This window comes from Culex pipiens, chromosome 1 (genome assembly GCF_016801865.2).
Source record: "Culex pipiens pallens isolate TS chromosome 1, TS_CPP_V2, whole genome shotgun sequence".
Lineage (NCBI taxonomy): Eukaryota > Metazoa > Arthropoda > Insecta > Diptera > Culicidae > Culex > Culex pipiens.
In genome coordinates, this window is record NC_068937.1 from 22,747,706 (window position 1) to 22,766,230 (window position 18,525).

The following is an 18,525-nucleotide window of genomic DNA, read 5'->3' on the forward strand; positions in this document are numbered from 1 at the left end:
CATATGGTCGTCTTGCCCCACCTTCCCCTACTTTACAACAGAAAATGGGTTTAGTCCAGACACAATCCAAAAATACAGAAAAATACTCACCGGCAAAATCTTCGGCCTGTACCGCAGCTGCCTGATCTCCTGGTAGTGGTGCGAATAAAAGTCATCCCGATTAACTTCCGGCAGCTCGGTCGCCCCCCTGAAATGCCTAGTCAGGACACGAACCCCCCTCAAATGGGTATGAAGCTGGGAGCCAAAGATGGTGATTCCGGTTGGGGGGAGCGCCACTTTGGTACACTCCGCGATACAATATCCGGTCAGCGGGAAGGCCACCTGCCCTGGTGGGATGGCCATCTTGTCGGAGTACTCGAGACCGAGTTCCATGATGGCGGCGTCGTGTTTTCGGAGTTTTGAAACCACGTCGATGCGCATTCCGGAACTGTCGACGATGTTGGGTTTGAGATCCGGGTTGTTGAAGTGGACTTCCAGCCGGATGTACGGGTTGAAGTCTTTGCCGCCGATGGGCAGTCCGGTTTCGTGGGGGTACGTGAAGGGACCGGCGCCCATGGCCCACAGGGCCATCACCTTGTTGCAGGCTTTTGCTTCTGGTGGAAGATCCGCGCAGCTTCCCTCGTAGAGGGGGATCTCCAGCTTGGAGTCCGTCACGCACTGGAACACCTCCATGTGGTGAACAACGTGCTCGTTGGTGATTATCGGCTCGAATCTCACCACGTGGTGTTTTTTCGCCGCTAGCCAAGACTCCAACCGTTGGACCTTGCACCAATAGGTCGTTTCCACCGCCGGAATCGCCACCTTGTCCAGCTTGATGTCCACCTTCTTCGACACCGACTTGGCCTCCGGAATCGTAATCGTGTCCGCCCGCAGAATCTGCGCCTGCAGCACCCCTCGATCGCCCTTCCGGATCTCCGGCATGACCGTCCAGTTCCGCCCAAAATCCAGCTCCTTCTTCCCCCTCATCCACACCACGTACATCGTTCCCCCGTGAATCGCCACATCCTGCGGATCGCACGTGTCAAACTTCCGCCGGAACGCCACACTCGACTCGTCGATCCGCATCACGTCACAGTTCTGCTCCGAGTCCACGTAAATCCGGTTAAAGTCCCGCGAGGTGTACGCGTCCAGCACCTGGTGACCCACCGGACCGCGCGTAAAGATGCACAAATCCGTCCGCCGGAGTTCGCCCCGCGGGGAAAATCCCAGCGCGAAGAACTTGTACCGGCCGTGCAGGAACGTGTTCTGCACGTGGAAGAGCACCTCCTTCTTGTACCAGTCCATCATCCAGGTCAGCTTCAGCTTGGCGTGGTCCAGGTTCAGCGTGTGGATCTGCGTCGACGAGATGTCTGCGGGGGGAAAAGGGTGGAATGTTAGTATTCTCTCTTTCTTTTGATGCCAGAGACATCTGGTGGCAAATTTTCGTTTGGAATCTCAACAGATGGCGCCACTCAAATGTCATCTTTGAATCGCTTTAATATTTCAACTCTCAAACGAATCATCTCCGTTGCATTGTTTAAAAATTCACGCGGAAAATCTCGTCATCCAAGCGATAACGAACGGAACTAGCGGAAGTTTATTTGTTGATTGTCGTCGTCCCTGCCCTCTTGCTCGTTCGTAGTCATGACTCTGTGTAACTAACTTGGTTCATATTTCATTTGTCCTGGGCCTCGCATTGTAGCACGAGAGTAAATCAAGTGAAACTGAAACCATCAACCCGGGGTGCTCTTGCTGTCGTGTCTCCTGTCGCTTTTTTTCCGTCCACTTCCCGTTCCGGTTGGCGGGCGGAGGTCGCGATCAGAGACAAGTAGAGTCATTTTTATCAAAATATAATTATATACAGTCATCAAGTTTAGAACTCGCGCAAGTTTCAAGCTACCGTCAACTGCGTGTTAAGGATCTGTGGCAGGGTGTCCACCAGGTTTCGATTTTCTATTTTCAGTTTTTTCCCAGATTTCTCTCAATTCCAAAAGGATTTTTTCCGTAAGGTTTTTAAATCTAAATCAATTGTTTTTTTTTTTTATCTGACCTGAGTATCGACAGTGGTTAGATATATGTAAATCGGCAAAAATGTCAGAGATTGTTTTGAGCACACACTTAATCTTTTTTTAAATCTGTTTTCAGGGCATTAAAATATACATTTCCATTTATTAACAAACAAATTTGAAGACATTTGGTTGTATCATTACCAAGATATAGCTATTTTAATTTAGCTGTTTCAAAACACGGGTGGCACGATATCTCAACACTGCTTTGACCAAATCGGCTCAAAATTTTTGTGAAGACTCTATAAAATGGTTCTGTATGACGATTAAAAAAAATCAATAAGAGATATAAGGGTAATTCTCTACCAACTCACACGAAATCGGGAAAAGTTGCCCCGACCCATCTTCGATTTGCGTGAAACTTTGTCCTAAGGGGTAACGTTTGTCCCTGATCACGAATCCGAGGTCCGTTTTTTGATATCTCGTGATGGAGGGGCGGTACGACCCCTTCTATTTTTGAACATGCGAAAAAAGAGGTGTTTTTCAATAATTTGCAGCCTGAAACGGTGATGAGATAGAAATTTGGTGTCAAAGGGACTTTTATGTAAAATTAGACGCCCGATTTGATGGCGTACTCAGAATTCTCTCAATTTCCATTACTTAACTGTAAACTTTTTGGAATATGTCATTTTATGTGAAATTTAATGTACTTTTCGAATCTACATTGTCCCAGAAGGGTAATTCTTTCATTGAGAACAAAATTTTTCATTTTAAAATTTCGTGTTTTTTTCTGATTTTGCAGGGTTTTATTTTATAGTGTAACAATGCTCTACAAAATTGTAGAGCAGACAATTAAAATCGTAATAACTCGTGATGTTTATAAGCAAACCCCTTATGTCCATATATTAAAAATATATTACTTTTTGTAATTATCTGCTCTACAACTTTGTAGAACATTGTTACACTCTAAAAAATAACCCTGCAAAGTTAGAAAAAAACATGAAATTTTAAAATGAAAATTTTTGTTCTAAATGAACAAATGACCTAATGTAGATTCGAAAGGAACATTAAATTCCCCATAAAATGACATGTTCAAAAAAAATTTACATTCAAGTTACGGAAAATGGGAGAATTTTTAAAACTTTTTTAGTGTTTTTTTCGATGAAAAATACGTTTTTTCAGAATTCTGAGTACGCCATCAAATCGGGCGTCTAATTTTACATAAAATTTCTTTGACACAAAATTTCTATCTCATCACCGTTTCATGCTGCAAATTATTGAAAAATACCTCTTTTTTCGCATGTTCAAAAATGGAAGGGGTCGTACCGCCCCTCCGTCACGAGTTATCAAAAAACGGACCTCGGATTCGTGATCAGGGACAAAAGTTACCCCTTAGGACAAAGTTTCACGCAAATCGAAGAGGGGTCGGGGCAACTGCTGTGTGAGTGTGAGGGGCATGGTGCTCAGAAAAATAAGCTTTATCGATGTGAACAACAATATCGCAAAGTTAATTCTAATTATAGGACCTAATTATATCAGCAGGGTGGCGACTCAAGTCAGGAAATCAGGAAAGTCGAAAAAAATGTTAGGAATTTGTAAAAATCTGCAAAAATTGGAGAAAGTCGGAATTTGTGTTTGTTTTTTGTCAAAAAGGCGAGAAAATCGGTCTGGAATCCATGAGCATGAAAAATATTTTCTATATTTTTAATAATTTTGTGATATTTTGTTTTATTTTCATTTTAATAACACTAAAATTTTATTTGAGCACATAACGACAAATTGTAAAGTTTTTTTTTACAAGGTCCAATAAACAAAATTTTATATATTTTTTTGCAAAAAACACCCAAAAAGCAAAAATATTAAATTTTGTTTATAAAAAAAACACTCATAATTTAATGTTCCTTCCACTATTTTATTCTGTTAATTTTGGTTTCGTTGATTTAAATGTTAAATCATCGGATTGGAGCCTTTTTAAAAAAAACAGTTAGAAAAAGTAATTTATTGTTCTTTACTATTTTAAATGTCCAAAAAATATTTGAAATATAAAAAAGAAACTCAGCTGATTATGAGTTTGGGTAAAAAATGAAGATAAAGGTTTATTTTCATTTATCGGAAAAACTTGACTAGCAAGCGAAAACCAAACGTTTTCCTTTTCCAACGAAAATAATTGGAAAACTTTTTGGCTTCTCGATAAAATTAATTGTAAAAATCGTAGACTCCAAAGTTTTTTTTTCAAATCTTAGCTTTTCAAATATGTTTAAAGATTAAGTCTCTTAAAAAGTTTCGCATAAAATTTGTGGTAAATTATTTTATCGAAATGGATTTTTCATTGAAATAAATTTGAAAATACTGAAAAACTGACAAATAAATCAACCTGGATCAACAAGAATTAAAAAATGCATACACTCTTCGGTATTTCGATTTCGTTCAAAGAATGTTGATAAAATTCTTGATTCTTGATAAAAAAAATGGTGGCAAAATTAAAATTTAGTTATGTTAACATTTTGCCATTCAATGGTTAAAATAAATCATTTTTTTTGTAACAAAATTAACAAGAAAATAAATGCCTAAATTTTCTTGTTAATTTTTTGATTCTTCAATATTTTTTTTAATCGAAATTACTAAGGCTTTTATGCCTCAAGTATTTATTTTTTAAATAAGGTTGTTGTTAACTTTTATTTGTGCTAAAATTGTCAATAGTTTTTTTTTTTATGTGAAAATTTTGCTCGCTGGTAAATTTTCACTTTTCCATAAACAATTTTCACAATCATTTCTTTGGTGAAAATCATTATTATTAAAAGTTTTGGAAACGTCGGGAATTCTTAACTGGGATTTTAGTGGCCACCCTGTACCATCAGATTTTTTTAAAAAATGATTTTCATTCCAAATAAGGTTGGTACAAACTTTATTTAGAGGTTTTGTGTCCCCCCCTTTTAAAATTGGGCCGAAAAATTAGGGGGCGAAAAAATATTTTTTCAAAAAACGTCAAAATTTCCATGGAAATTTTAGTGGAATCAGCTGAATATGTTTAAAATGCATTCCTCTGCGTTTATAATCATTTTTTTTGTGCATTTTTGGCTTAATCTAAAAATGTTTTGAATGTTTTGAAAATTTTCGATGTTTATTATCAAAAAAAATTTTTTTTTGCTGAAATTTTTGTTTTGGTAAAACACTTTTTCAATATTCACTTTTTATTTCAGTATTTGTATTATTTTTATTTATTTTTTACTAAATTCAACACCAACAAGAATTCAATTTTTGTTGCCATGTTGGATCCACCTAAAAGTGTTTTTTCTTTGTAAAAAAAACTGACTCTTTTGCCAGTCATGCTCAAGCTACACCAACTCAAAAAATATTATCATAAGTAGCCGAAAATTTCCAATAAATTTCAATTTCATATTTTGATTTTTTTCAGTTTGACAGATTAGAACAATTTGTATTTGTTTTATTTTTGATAGGATGTTTACTGTAGATCGATTTTTTTTCAAAATTTTACGAAGTTTAAATATATACTTATATTTGTTGATTTGCAAAAAAAAATGGTTTCAGTTTTTTTTTGTAAAGAATTTATCTATTTGAAAAAATAACCATTTCAAATAAAATATACTACAATTTTTTTTCAAAAAAGAAAATCTTGGCGTTCGAACAACTGTCTGAGATTTAAAAATAAAATCATATAAAAAAATCTGGGATGCTTCGCAAGAAATAAAAATATCATGCTCTTCTTAAGGTGATACGGGAAGGCAGCACCGTATTTAATTGCGCCTCAAGTTTTTGGACGCACCCTTAAGGAAAACGCCGTAACTTACGAAGTTTTGTATTTTCTAAATAAAAATATTCTTTATAAAAAGCAATTTGTCGATTTTGTTTTAAGAAATCTGGATACGACATTTCGAAAAATAACTGTAGAATTATAGTAATATCCATAAATATAGTGAAAACAAACTCCCATTTAGTTTAAAAGATTGTAAAGATCGTATTTTTCCAGATGTTCTTTCGATGAAATTATTTTCCCGATAATTTCTCGTTTTTCCTGCTTTTGCCTGTGGTTGCCACCCTGACGTGTGGTGAATTTGAAACTGCCGTGGTGAGTTTCTGCTCAATCAACTGTTATTGTTAATGTTAATTCTTTATTTCTGGCAGTTTTAACCTGTGCCGTCATTCGCTGCCCGATCAATCAACTGGATTGATCAATAATTAATGTTTGATTGCTGAATTTTGAAACAAATTGACGTTTTTTTGTCTGTGGTCGTAGTTTTTGATCTGCGCTGAAAAATAATATGTTCTTAAATTGTCATTGTAAAACTATTAATCAAATTGAAAAAAATATGACAGAAAAAATGTTTTTTTCTTTGGTAAAAGATTTGCCATAAAACGACTTAATTTTTTGACAGTGTTTTTTTATTTTAAAAAGTAGATCAATCAAGTGGAAAAATTGCCTTACTTCAGTATAATTTTCTTTTTGAAAAGAATATTTAAATAAAAAGCTCTAGAGTAATTTTCGTCAAAAACTTCAATGTCATGATTGAAGGCAAACAAAGCTTTATTGAAATATGCAATAAAGGCATATTCTAACTATTTTAAGTCTTTTATGATCAAAATTGTCAAACTTTCGCCGAGCCATTTCCACAATCAAATTTGCTTGATTAACGCTGATAATGAAAATTGCATCGCACCGAAAATTTAATAATTTAAATTCCGTGCACGGCACTCTCCACCCTTCGTTAGAGCGCACCTCCATCAGCATAATAATAATTAAATTTTAGCCCAACTCAAAAAAGTAAAAAATAAAAAAAAGGTAGAGCAAAAACCCACCTTATCTACGGGTAACGGTCGCCGGTCTAACCACCATCATCGTGTCTCTCATCCCATTCTCATCAAGCAGCATCACTCTGCCACTTTGCTCAAACAAGTTAATTAAAAGTTTCCAATTGATACTAGAAAATATCCCACCGAAAAAAAAATCCCTCCCCTCAAATTTGATTATTATTCATCGCACGCAAAAGCCTTCCCACAAAAAAATATTATCGTTAAATTTCCTGTTTCTGGTTTTTGGGATCCTTAAAAAAAGCAGAAGACGAAGAAGAAGCCAAAAATGCCCATAAAAATCGCACCAAATGTCGGTTACCGATTTGCTGCTTCCTTCCGGTACTTCCGGAATTTTCGCCCTCCCGAAGGCGAAGGCACGCAATCACATTAAAGTCCTGTTTTTGGCCAGCCCCACCCCTCCTAAAAAAGAAGAGATGGTGGTAATTACCACGCTCCTTGCATTATTACACACAAGTCGTTAATCCAATTGCGTTAAAGTTTCGCTTCTTTTTTTTCTTTCGCCTGCTCTCTTTAGTACGTTTTATTAAGAAACAAGATGCTTGCTTCACAGATAAGAAGACTTGAAGCTTCTGATTGAAAATTTTTGACAATTGCTCACTAGCGCAATCTGTTGGCCGTTGGCGAAAACTGCCTTTTCTTACCCAAATTTGATTGCACTAAATTCAGAGTGTAAATAAATCATCCATTCTTGCAAACGATGGTGGCGCCATCTATTTATCTGTGCCCGCTCCGGGATGGTCCCTCTTTTTGATGAGCTTCATCATCATCAACGCCAACACAAACGGGCGTCTTTAGTCTTTGGTCCTTCGTTAAGGATCAACGATTGGTTGTCGTCGTCGTCGTCCCGGCGTGGTCTTGCGGCTCAAAAGGGCAAATTGTCTCTTGCTTAATGTGGTTCTCCTACCTTTAGAGGGAAAACATTCCAGCCAGCCATCCGGCTGGAATTCTCGTGCGTGAGCACTGGAAAAAGATGGTGGGAGTGACGGGGTTGTTGGCAGGGTTGCCAGCAAGTATGAGTTGTGGGTGACCTTAGGAATATTTTAATTAATTTCTTCTAAATTTTAACGTTGGGTTTAGTCCGGAAGATTCATACAAATTTTGAAGGTTTATACAAAATTCAATGAGAAAAAAAAAATATGAACCCGGCAACCCTGTTTTAAGTAACGAGTAATTTCCTGAAGTTGATATAGTTTTTTAATCGAATGCTTCGAATTAAGTTAAAATTTATGCCTAAAACAAAGATATTTCTTGGCGGGGTTGCCAGATTATCGCACTTTATAAGGCTCAATCTTATAAAGTTTTGATAATCTTGAGTGTGTTGAAGGGAATACTTAATACTGATTGAATAAAGTTTTAAGAAGTTACATCTCGATTACATAACATATCGAAATTATATCAGATGAATTTTTAAATACATTCTAATTTTTTGGGAACACTGCTTAGATATTGTGATTTTTTAAACTCATGTTTTCCATTTTTTTAAAAATTGCGTTATTTAAAAAAATGTTAGAACATGGTTAAAACTGCAACCAAAGTACACAGGAGAATGAGTTTTAATCATTTTAACATATATGGGTCATTCCAGGTCAACTGAGTACCTACACTTTTGGACTCGACCTTCACCGATTTGGACCAAACTTGGAGGGAACGTTTATCTATCGATAGTTAACAGAAATCCCAAGTTTGGTGCTGATTGGACCATCCCTCTATTTTTGGCACCGCCCACTTTTTTGGCGATTTTCTAAAAAAAAATTCTTTTAATCATAACTTTGCAACTATTTGAGCAAAAGACTTTCTAAAGGTTGCATTTTATAGAAAATTGTCCAAGGAATTCTATAAAAATAAAATTTTAACCCTTAAATGCCCACTAATATTATATTTTATCGTTTTAATTATAAAAAATCAGTTTTGACCAATTGCTTATATTTTTATTTGTTTTATTTTATCACCATCGTGTTCCCCAGACAATTTTACATAATAATCAATGTAGACTTCAAACTAAAATGAACTATTGACGAGATTCAGCGATTTTACTGAAAAAAGTTTGATTTTGCGCAGAATTCATTTGGCAGTGCTGCCATTTTTTCGAAAAAAAATCCTAGTTTCTGGAAAAATGCGAAAAAAACAGACAGCAAACTTTTTTGACTAAATTTTTGATGTAAAATAAAATTAACAAATAAAAAGTACATTCAATAAAATTTGTTATCATGCACCGTTAACAAATTACCTTAATTTTTTTTATCAAAAAACGTGACTATTCAACTGACAGAAGGCAATCTCTGAACATATTTTTATTCGAATAGATTCGAAAATGTCCTACTAATTTGAATTGAACAATGATAGCTGAGGTACAACTTCTGAGAAAAGCAAACAGGAAAAATGAATATTTTGCGAAATTTCAAACCACCCCTAACATTTGAAAAGGCCGTGAAACTATTATTTTTGAGCAAAGAAATAGATTTTTAGATTTAAATATTTTTTACTGAGAAGTCCTAAGAGCAATTCTCTGAGATTTTGGTCATTCGATTTTTTTTGTATTTTTTAATCCTGCTGAAACTTTTTTGGTGCCTTCGGTATGCCCAAAGAGCCCATTTTGCATTATTAGTTTGTCCATATAATATTCCATTCAAATTTGGCAGCTGTCTATACAAAAATGGTACATGAAAATTCAAAAATCAGTATCTTTTGAAGGAATTTTTTGATTGATTTGGTGTCTTCGGCAAAGTGTTAGGTATGGATACGGACTACACTGAAAAAAAAGATACACAGTAACATTTTTTTGTGATTTTTAATTCCACGTTTCGTCACTAAAACTTGACTTGCAAAAAAACACATTTTTTTTATTTTCTAATATGTTTTAGAGGACATAAAATGCCAACTTTTCAGAAATTTCCAGGTTAAGGTCTTTAACCGATTTACGATTTTTTGAATCAAAACTGATTTTTTTCAAAAAATCGAAACATCGGTCGCAAAAAATTTTCAATCAATTTTTTCGATGTAAAATCAAATTTGCAATCAAAAAGTACTTTAGAGCAGTTCTCTACAAAATCGGTCTTTTTTCTTAAATTTTAATTTTTGTATTTTTTAATCCGACTGAAACTTTTTTGGTGCCTTCGGTATGCCCAAAGAAGCCATTTTGCATCATTAGTTTGTCCATATAATTTTCCATACAAATTTGGCAGCTGGGCATACAAAAATGATGTATGAAAAATTAAAAATCTGTATCTTTTGAAGGAATTTTTTGATCGATTTGGTGTCTTCGGCAAAAATGTAGGTATGGATATGGAATACACTGGAAAAAATGATACACGGTTAAATTTTTTTTGGTGTTTTTTTTATTTAACTTTTTGTCACTAAAACTTGATTTGCAAAAAAACGCTTTTTTTTATTTTTTGATATGTTTTAGAGGACATCAGAAATTTCCAGGTTGTGCAAAAAATCTTTGAGCGAGTTATGAATTTTTGAATCAATACTGATTTTTAAAAAAAATCGAAATATTGGTCGCAAAAATTTTTCAACTTCATTTTTCGATGTAAAATCAAATTTGCAATCAAAAAGTACTTCAGCAAAATTTTGATAAAGTGCATCGTTTTCAAGTTAAGGCCATTTTTAGGTAACTTTTTTCAAAATAGTCGCAGTTTTTCATTTTTTAAAATTAGTGCACATGTTTGCCAACTTTTGAAAAAAAATTCTCTATATTTTGCTTTTTTGAACTTTGTTGATACGACCCTTTGTTGCTGTAATATTGCCATGCAAAGGTTTAAAAACAGGAAAATTGATGTTTTCTAAGTCCCACCCAAACAACACACCATTTTCTAATGTCGATATCTCAGCAACTGATGGTCCGATTTACAATGTTAAAATATGAAACATTCGTGAAATTTTCCGATCTTTTCGAAAACAATATTTTCAAATCAAGACTAACATTTCAAAAGGGCGTAATATTGAATGTTTGACCCTTTTGAAATGTTAGTCTTTATTATTTAAAATTATGGTATTTTGTGAATGTTTAGTGCACTAAAACTCTAATGTTGTGAAATTCTCTCGCCAAATCTCTTGTAGTTTGATATCCAGATTACAAATTATGAAAGGTTCAGATTTGTTTTCTCGAAAACTAAGGCCGTTGCTAATATTTTTCAAAATTTATGTGCACCCCCCCCCCCCTCCAAAATTGGTCTGAAAAAATAGGGGGCAAAAAAAATATTTTTCCAAAAAACTTTAAAATTTCCACGAAAATAGAAATTAAATCAATTGAAAACAATCTAAAATCAATCTAAAATCAATTTTTCTGCATTTATAATGTTTGGGCTTATTAAAAAAATGTTTTGATCTTTTTAAGAAATCCCAAAAAAAAATTTCGTCAATACTTAGATATTTAGGGAACTAATGATGGCAAAACAGCTGGACAGGAGTATGATGCATTTTAAAACCATGGCTTGTAATTTACATTTTTATATACTCTTTTATTTTTGGGGTATTTTTTGAAAATGATAAACTCTCTACATTATCAAAAAATTAGATCTTAAAAGGGCTAAAAAGAGATATTTTGTCATTTTGAACTGTGTGACTTGATTTAAAAATTATTTTTAGCGCACAGAGTAGAAAGAGTCACAAACCTTTATTGATTTAAACATATTTAAAATCAAATCAAACCCATACTCTCGGAAATTTCCTCAGATTGACAGACCAAAAATTAAGGTTTATTAGATAACTCTGAGAAAAACATATTTCTCAAAAAAAAAAAATTGTGTGTTCGAAACTTCCAAAAAAAATGTCCACGTGGTTTATGGATGGTCCCTGACAGGGTGGCCACTCAAGTCGGGAAAAAGTCAGGAATTCGCCAAAATCCGCTTAAAATCGGGAAAAAGTCGGGAATTTATGATTTTTTGTCAAAAAGTCGGGAATTCTAAGCATACTTGTTTGAAAATTATTTCTGAACTCTTGAATAATTTTGTAATATTCTGTGCAATTTTCAAATTGAATTCGCTCAATTCTACTTTAGTAACTTACTTAAAATTAAAGGTTTCACTATTTCTATATATTTGAGTATGCAAAAGCTGTTTAAAACATTCAAAATCTCAATTAGTATTGGAGTCTTTGACACAGATCTTCATAATATTTTTCATGAATCATATGATCTCTATTAATTTTTGTTTATCAAACAAGAGGTTAAGTTAATGATAAACTAATATAAAAATAGAGCCCAATGGCCAGCTTAGAGTTTTGATTCTATTTCATTTTGTCACATAGATTGAATATTTGAAAACAGATTCCAACTTGAGTTTGCCAATGGTTTTTTTGATAAATATGTTTAATTGTTTAAATAAAAATACAAAATTTAAAAACTTTTTTAACGTTTTGTAAACATAAAGAAAATTTTGAAATTGCAAAAAAATAATAATCTAAAAAAGTTGGAGTTATTGCGAAACTGTTAAAAAAAATGTCTCTTCAAACATTTTGCTTGAAATAAGTGGTAGAACATAAAATCATATCAAACTGATTGTTCATTGAAAAAGAAAACAGTTAAATGCTGACCACTAGATAAATTAAAATTGAAAAAAATATATCAAAAATTACAAAATTAAAAAGGGAATATGGCAAAAACATATCAGCAATTATGTTTTAATCATTCTCTGATTTCAAAAGATGATGAAGTTTAATAAAAATAGGAACGAAATTTTAAGTTTAGTTATCTTTGACCTTTTGTCATTTCCAGATGAAACGAAGTATCAAAAACTATACTTTTGCCAATTTAAAAAAAATACAAGGAAGTTATAAGTATTGTTGAACTTTCGATATTTTTTTCAAAGACTAGTTGTTTGTGTTTCTACTCTGAATCATAATAATTAAATTCCATTTTTGAAGTTTTTTTTAAATTGTTGTTTAGTTTATGTAATTACAAAAAATGCCTATATTTGGATTATTTTTAAATTCATATTTTTTTTGTGGTTAATATCTGGAGTTTTTTTTGAAAAGGTCCAATAAACCAAATTTCCAGTTTTTGCTTTTTGGGTGTTTTTAGAACCGCCTTGAGTCAGGGTTATTGAAAAACACCCAAAAAGCAAAAATTGAAAATTTGGTTTATTGGTCCTTTTAAAAAAAAACTCCAGATATTGACTTTTCTTATAGAAAGTTTTTTGTTTGAAATCATTCTTTAGATAAGAAATGCGTATTATTTGAGCATTCTGGAAAAGTCTGGAAAAAGTCGGGAATTTGAAAATGGGATTTGAGTGGTCACCCTGTCCCTGTTATTGTATCTTAAAATTGGCACAAGTAAAACTCTCTAACTATTTAAATTATATTATGTTTCCTATGATTCCTTCTTCCTTCAGTAGATGAAAGTGCAAATATTTGTTAAAAAATAAATTTTAAGAATGAACTTTTTTTAACGGTATACTTCACATTGAGGTGTTCAGGAAATCATTGAGAAACCAAAAAAAACAAGATTTATGCTTTATACGAAAGCAAATATAAAAAAGTTAAACTACTCAATAATCAAGAGTAATTTAATCTCACAAAAAATAAATAAAAAAAAACCCGCCCGAATAGGGACTTGAACCCTAGACCGTTGGATTAAAAGTCCAACGCTCTACCGACTGAGCTATCCGGGCTGTACAAAATTTCCTCAGTTCAGTACCTTTCCAGTGCTGTTACGAGTTTGTACCATAATTGCTGTAGTTATTTCATGATCGAGTTCAGACGACTGCTGGGAGTGTGTGGCGCGGGCGTTAGTCGACCCATCTGTGTCAATATGAAAGCTCGTCACGCAAGAGAAACCCATTATAAGCGGTCGTAAAGAGTTACGAGTTATTAGTTTGAAGTTGTTGTGTTGTTATAATGATTTTATTTTTTTGTCTAAATAAATTGAAAAAACAAATATTTTTTAAGGATAACTGAATTATTTGAGGAATTTCAAAATCAAAATTGAAATTAACACATTATTTTAGGTCAAACAGTAAAACAAGTCTGGCAACTCTTCCAAGACATCTTCATCGTCGCCGTTGATCCCAACCCACGGGAGAGGCAAAACTCGGAACCAAATGAAATTCCTTGGCGCGAGAATTTTCCTCCCCCTTCGTAATCCAAAGTCCCATATTGTCCCTCTGTTATTCGCCATCAATGGGTTTTGTTCTAGCATTCCTGAGGCTTCTCCTTCAACTATTGCTTCCTCCCACCTGCCTCAAGCACCACCTAGCGGTGGGTGGGCTGAAAGTGCTGTAGTGCGAGGCTGCATAACTTCAGGCGCCTCCGCAGAATGTTATCGCCGCGCCATCTTCATTTCCATCGGAATTCTTTCACGGAACAGTTTTTTTGTTGTTGTTGTATATTCTTAGTTTGCCGACGATGACGTTGGAAAGTGGTCTCAACTATATAGTTAAGGGTGCATTCAGGGTAGAAGAAAAAGGTGGCACGAATAAACTGATATTCCATCACGTTCCGATCATCATTCATTTTTTACACTTTCGCCCACTTTTTCCTCCTTTAGAGGAGAGTCACTTTTATTTTTACTCTACTGCTACTCCCGGGGCTTTCGCTAGTAATGATGGACCATGTCGGAATCTTCTGGCTCATTATTTCAAACAAACTCGCCGTCGTCGTCGTCCTGGACGCAGTCTGGCCGATACCATCGTTTGTTGAAGATTCTCAGTGAAATTCGTAACGTGATAATTCTGTCCAAACAAGTACTAACAGAAGTGAGTTTAAGTTTAAAATTTTCATCAATCAACAATTTAACGGTCAATTTGAACGGTCGATCGAAACTCACCACGACAGCTTTGAATTCACCACGGCGTTTGACAGTTGCTTCAAAACTGTGCCTTCACACCTAGATGGCTCCAGTGTGAAAAGGTTGATGGATTTTTGGTAAAGCTGATTTCACAGAGATTCATTTCCCAGAGAAAAAATCTCAACTCAAAAAAAGGACGAACCAGCAGCATCAAATGGTCACTTTTACGATGATCCCCGTTCCGTGCCGTTGTTTCGCTTTGGTAGTTTAATTTTTAATGAAGACAGAAGACTCGCGCGAGGACCTCTTGCCGGGAGCGAGCGGGGAGCGTGGTGCCATCAGCAAATTCCGGAGCAGACTAGCTCCGGTCTCTCTCCCTGACTGTAAAGTATCTATAATAGATTGTTATCATGGTGCGCGAAAGTGAAGAATAGTTTTTTTTGTTGATAAATTTCGTAGTAACTTAATCCATGTTTGAGTTGTTGAGAACAAAAGAAAAATGTGAAGCGATTATGTTTAGAGCTGGAAAAAAGGTTTTAATAAAATATTTTTTTTTTAATTTTAAATAAATTAACAATACGTAGCCAAATTAATGGAAATAATTGCGAGAAACCCGTAACTACATATTTTCAATATAATTTAAAGTGGTAAAGTTTACACACTAAACCAGGAACGAATAACTCGCTAAAAAATAAATAAAATCCATCAACCATTTCATATTGTTTACTTTGCCAAAACAGAATATTTTGGCGCGCTGGCTGAAACGCCATTTCGCGGGTGCTTTGACTACAGCGCCACCCCATGTGGTGGTGGACGATCCGGGAATTACGTTCAAATTTAATTGGGTACTAAAACCCTTTGTAAGTTTTTATGTTCAACGGTAAAAAATAAGATTTAAAACCATTTCTGATCACTTTTTTTCATTTTAACGCAAAAAAAAATACAAGACAACATTTTTTCGATGGATCAACTATGGTCCCCTTGGAACGAACTGTCAAGTAGGACCTTTTCTGTCAAGAAGGGTCGTGAAGTATTTTTTTCAAAATTGAATTAAAAATCCATTTTAAATCCTTTGCGGTCAGCCGTTATATTTCTCACTGATGAAATTAAAAAGAGATTTACGTCTGTTTGTCTGTGGTAGAACTCTTTCAAATTTCATCAACCAACATCGAACGATAAAAAAAATAAGAAAAACTAATTAGACCAATTTTCACCAAAATCGGAAATGGATGTTATTTATATTGTTTTATTTGGTTCAAACTTTGTGGGGTCCTTCCCTATGACCCAAGAAGCCATTTTGGCAGCTATTCATACAAAAGTGGTACGTAAATATGCGTAAATCTGTTGAAGGAATTTTCGGATCGATTTGGTGTCTTCGGCAAAGTTGTAGGTATTGATGGGGACTATTCAGAAGAAAATAGGTACCATTTTTATCGATTTTTAAATAAACTTTTTTTATTCACAGAAAAACAATTTTCAAAAATTCGTATTTTTGTAGTTTTTGAAATTTTGACTTTTGAGCAATTCTCTACGAAATCGGTCTTTTTTCTTCAATTTTAATTTTTGTATTTTTTAATCCGACTGAAACTTTTTTGGTGCCTTCGGTATGCCCAAAGAAGCCATTTTGCATCATTAGTTTGTCCATATAATTTTCCATACAAATTTGGCAGCTGTCCATACAAAAATGATATGTGAAAATTCAAAATTCTGTATCTTTTGATGGAATGTTCTGATCGATTTGGTGTCTTCGGCAAAGTTGTAGGTATGGATATGGACTACACTGAAAAAAAAACCATACACGGTAAAAAATTGCTGATTTTTAATTTCACTTTTTGTCACTAATACTTGATTTGCAAAAAAAACGCTGTTTTTTTTTATTTTTTGATATGTTTTAGAGAACATCAAATGCCAACTTTTCAGAAATTTCCAGGTTGTGCAAAAAATCTTTGGCCGAGTTTAATGAATTTTCGAATCAACACTATTTTTTTCAAAAAAAAATCGAAATATTGGTCGCAAAAAAATTTTAACTTCATTTTTCGATGTAAAATCAAATTTTCAATCAAAAAGTACTTCAGTGAAATTATGATAAAGTGCACCGTTTTCAAGTTAAATCCATTTTAAGGCAAATTTTTTAAAAAATATTCGCAGTTTTTCATTTTTTTTAAATTAAATTTAAAAATTTAAAAAAAATATTTTTGAAAAGCTGAGAAAATTTTCTATATTTTGCTTTTTTGAACTTTGTTGATACGACCCTTAGTTGCTGAGATATAGAGAATTTGCAGCAAAGCTAAAAGACACATGTCGCCACCTATGAACAAATAGCGTTTACCTATATTTTTTGAAAAAACGTGTTTTTTTCTTCAGATTCAACATTTTTACAAAACTTATGCCGGATTCGGATGAGAAAAATTATTTCCAACAGTTTGGTGTATAAATTTCAAATATTTGTTTGTTTTTACTATGAGAAAACTGTAAATTTAGTAAAAGATAGTAATTTGAACTATGTGGCCAGAAAGTCTGTCAAAAATCAATAAAAATTGTTGAATATACGTCAACACACTTGTTATCAACTATTTAACTATTTATTTCATTGATATATATCGGGAAACTCATTTTTTCGTGTTCCATAACATGTTTTTTTTAAAGAAAAAGTTCACAAATTTTTGCGCGCCCAAAAATTGATGTTCATTATTTTAAAGCAAATTTTTTTTTTCATCTTTTGCAACCAGTTTCATTAAGATTGGTGCAGGGAACCATGAGAAATAAGCAGTTTTGTTTATTCAACCCAGCAGAAAGGAATACGATTTTTGGCAAGTAACCTCATTTTAGCGACACCTACATTTGAAACACAGTCGCGCTGCAAAACCTCAATATGTGCAACTTGTTCCAGGGGGTGACATCTATATCTCAGTACAGGTAGCTTGAGCGCAACCAACACAAGCTGTCAATTATGGCACCAAAACAAAGCCTGAACAAAAGAACATCTGTCAATTACGGTACCAAAACAAAGCCACTGTGCACTGTAAAAAAAGGACAAAACTGCAGGCAAAAAAGGAAGGGAATCGACCAAGGTTGTTTTCGATGAAATTATCGAGGTTCGATGACGATAACGATAGTTCTATCGTTATCTTTATCGTTATTCCAATAATTCTATCAGCGATAATTTTATCGACGATAACGGACGATAACTTATATTTTTATATATTTCTATAATTGACTTGTGTTGAGTTTTCAAGCTTCCTCTTAGTAAATATTTTATGGTAAGTTTCAAAGTAAAACGTTACTTAACCCACCTTAAGGTGGTTGATGCCTTCCTCACATTCATGTTGTCTTTTAGGTTGTAGTTACAAATTAATTTAAGAGTTATTTTATTTTTTTATATTTTTTTTTCATTCATTTTTTTTTATAAAAAAACGTAATAAAAAAAATAAAAATGTAAAAAAAATAATAATAATTTTCACAAAATACCGTAATTTATTTAAAGTACTAATTTTTTTATAATTTGCAATATGGGTATCAAACGATTCGAAATTTCGCATGCATTTCTACTGTTTTATAGTTTATTGGATGGAATACTAAAATTTACACAAAATACCGTATTGTTTCGAAAATACTCAAATATTTATTATTCGCAATATGGGTATCAAACGAGTTGAAATTTTGCATGCATTTTCACTGGTTTTAGGGTTTTTTTTTGATGAAATACTAAAATATTCACAAAATATCGTATTTTTTCTGAACACTCAAATTTTTATAATTCGCAATATCATACGATTCGAAATTGTTTTTTTAAAACTGTTTTAGAGTTTTTTTGGATTTGGAAATTTTCACAAAATACCGTGTTTTCTCGAAAATATCCAAAAATCTATATTTCGCATTATGGTTATCAAACGATTTGAAATTTGGCACGTAATTTTAGTATTTTCAAAAAATACGGTATTTTGTGAAAATTATAGTATTTCATTCAAAAAACTTTAAAACAGT

The 18,525-nt window shown here is 33.5% G+C and overlaps 2 protein-coding genes and 1 non-coding gene across 3 annotated transcripts in view; all 3 read right to left on the minus strand.

The window, feature by feature from the left end:
* LOC120420190 (iron-sulfur cluster assembly 2 homolog, mitochondrial) overlaps positions 1–18,525 on the minus strand; it is a 454,760-nt gene that overhangs the window by 61,348 nt on the left and 374,887 nt on the right. The gene's annotated exons all lie outside the window — the stretch shown is intronic.
* Positions 1–18,525, minus strand: part of LOC120420172 (tyramine beta-hydroxylase) — a 33,991-nt gene that overhangs the window by 8,936 nt on the left and 6,530 nt on the right. Inside the window, exon 2 of the mRNA XM_039583137.2 lies at positions 91–1,349. Coding sequence (XP_039439071.1) covers positions 91–1,349 — 1,259 coding nt within the window. The remainder of the gene's footprint in view (positions 1–90; positions 1,350–18,525) is intronic.
* On the minus strand, positions 13,354–13,426 carry Trnak-uuu (transfer RNA lysine (anticodon UUU)). The gene has a single exon. It is a non-coding gene; the product is annotated as a tRNA-Lys (tRNA).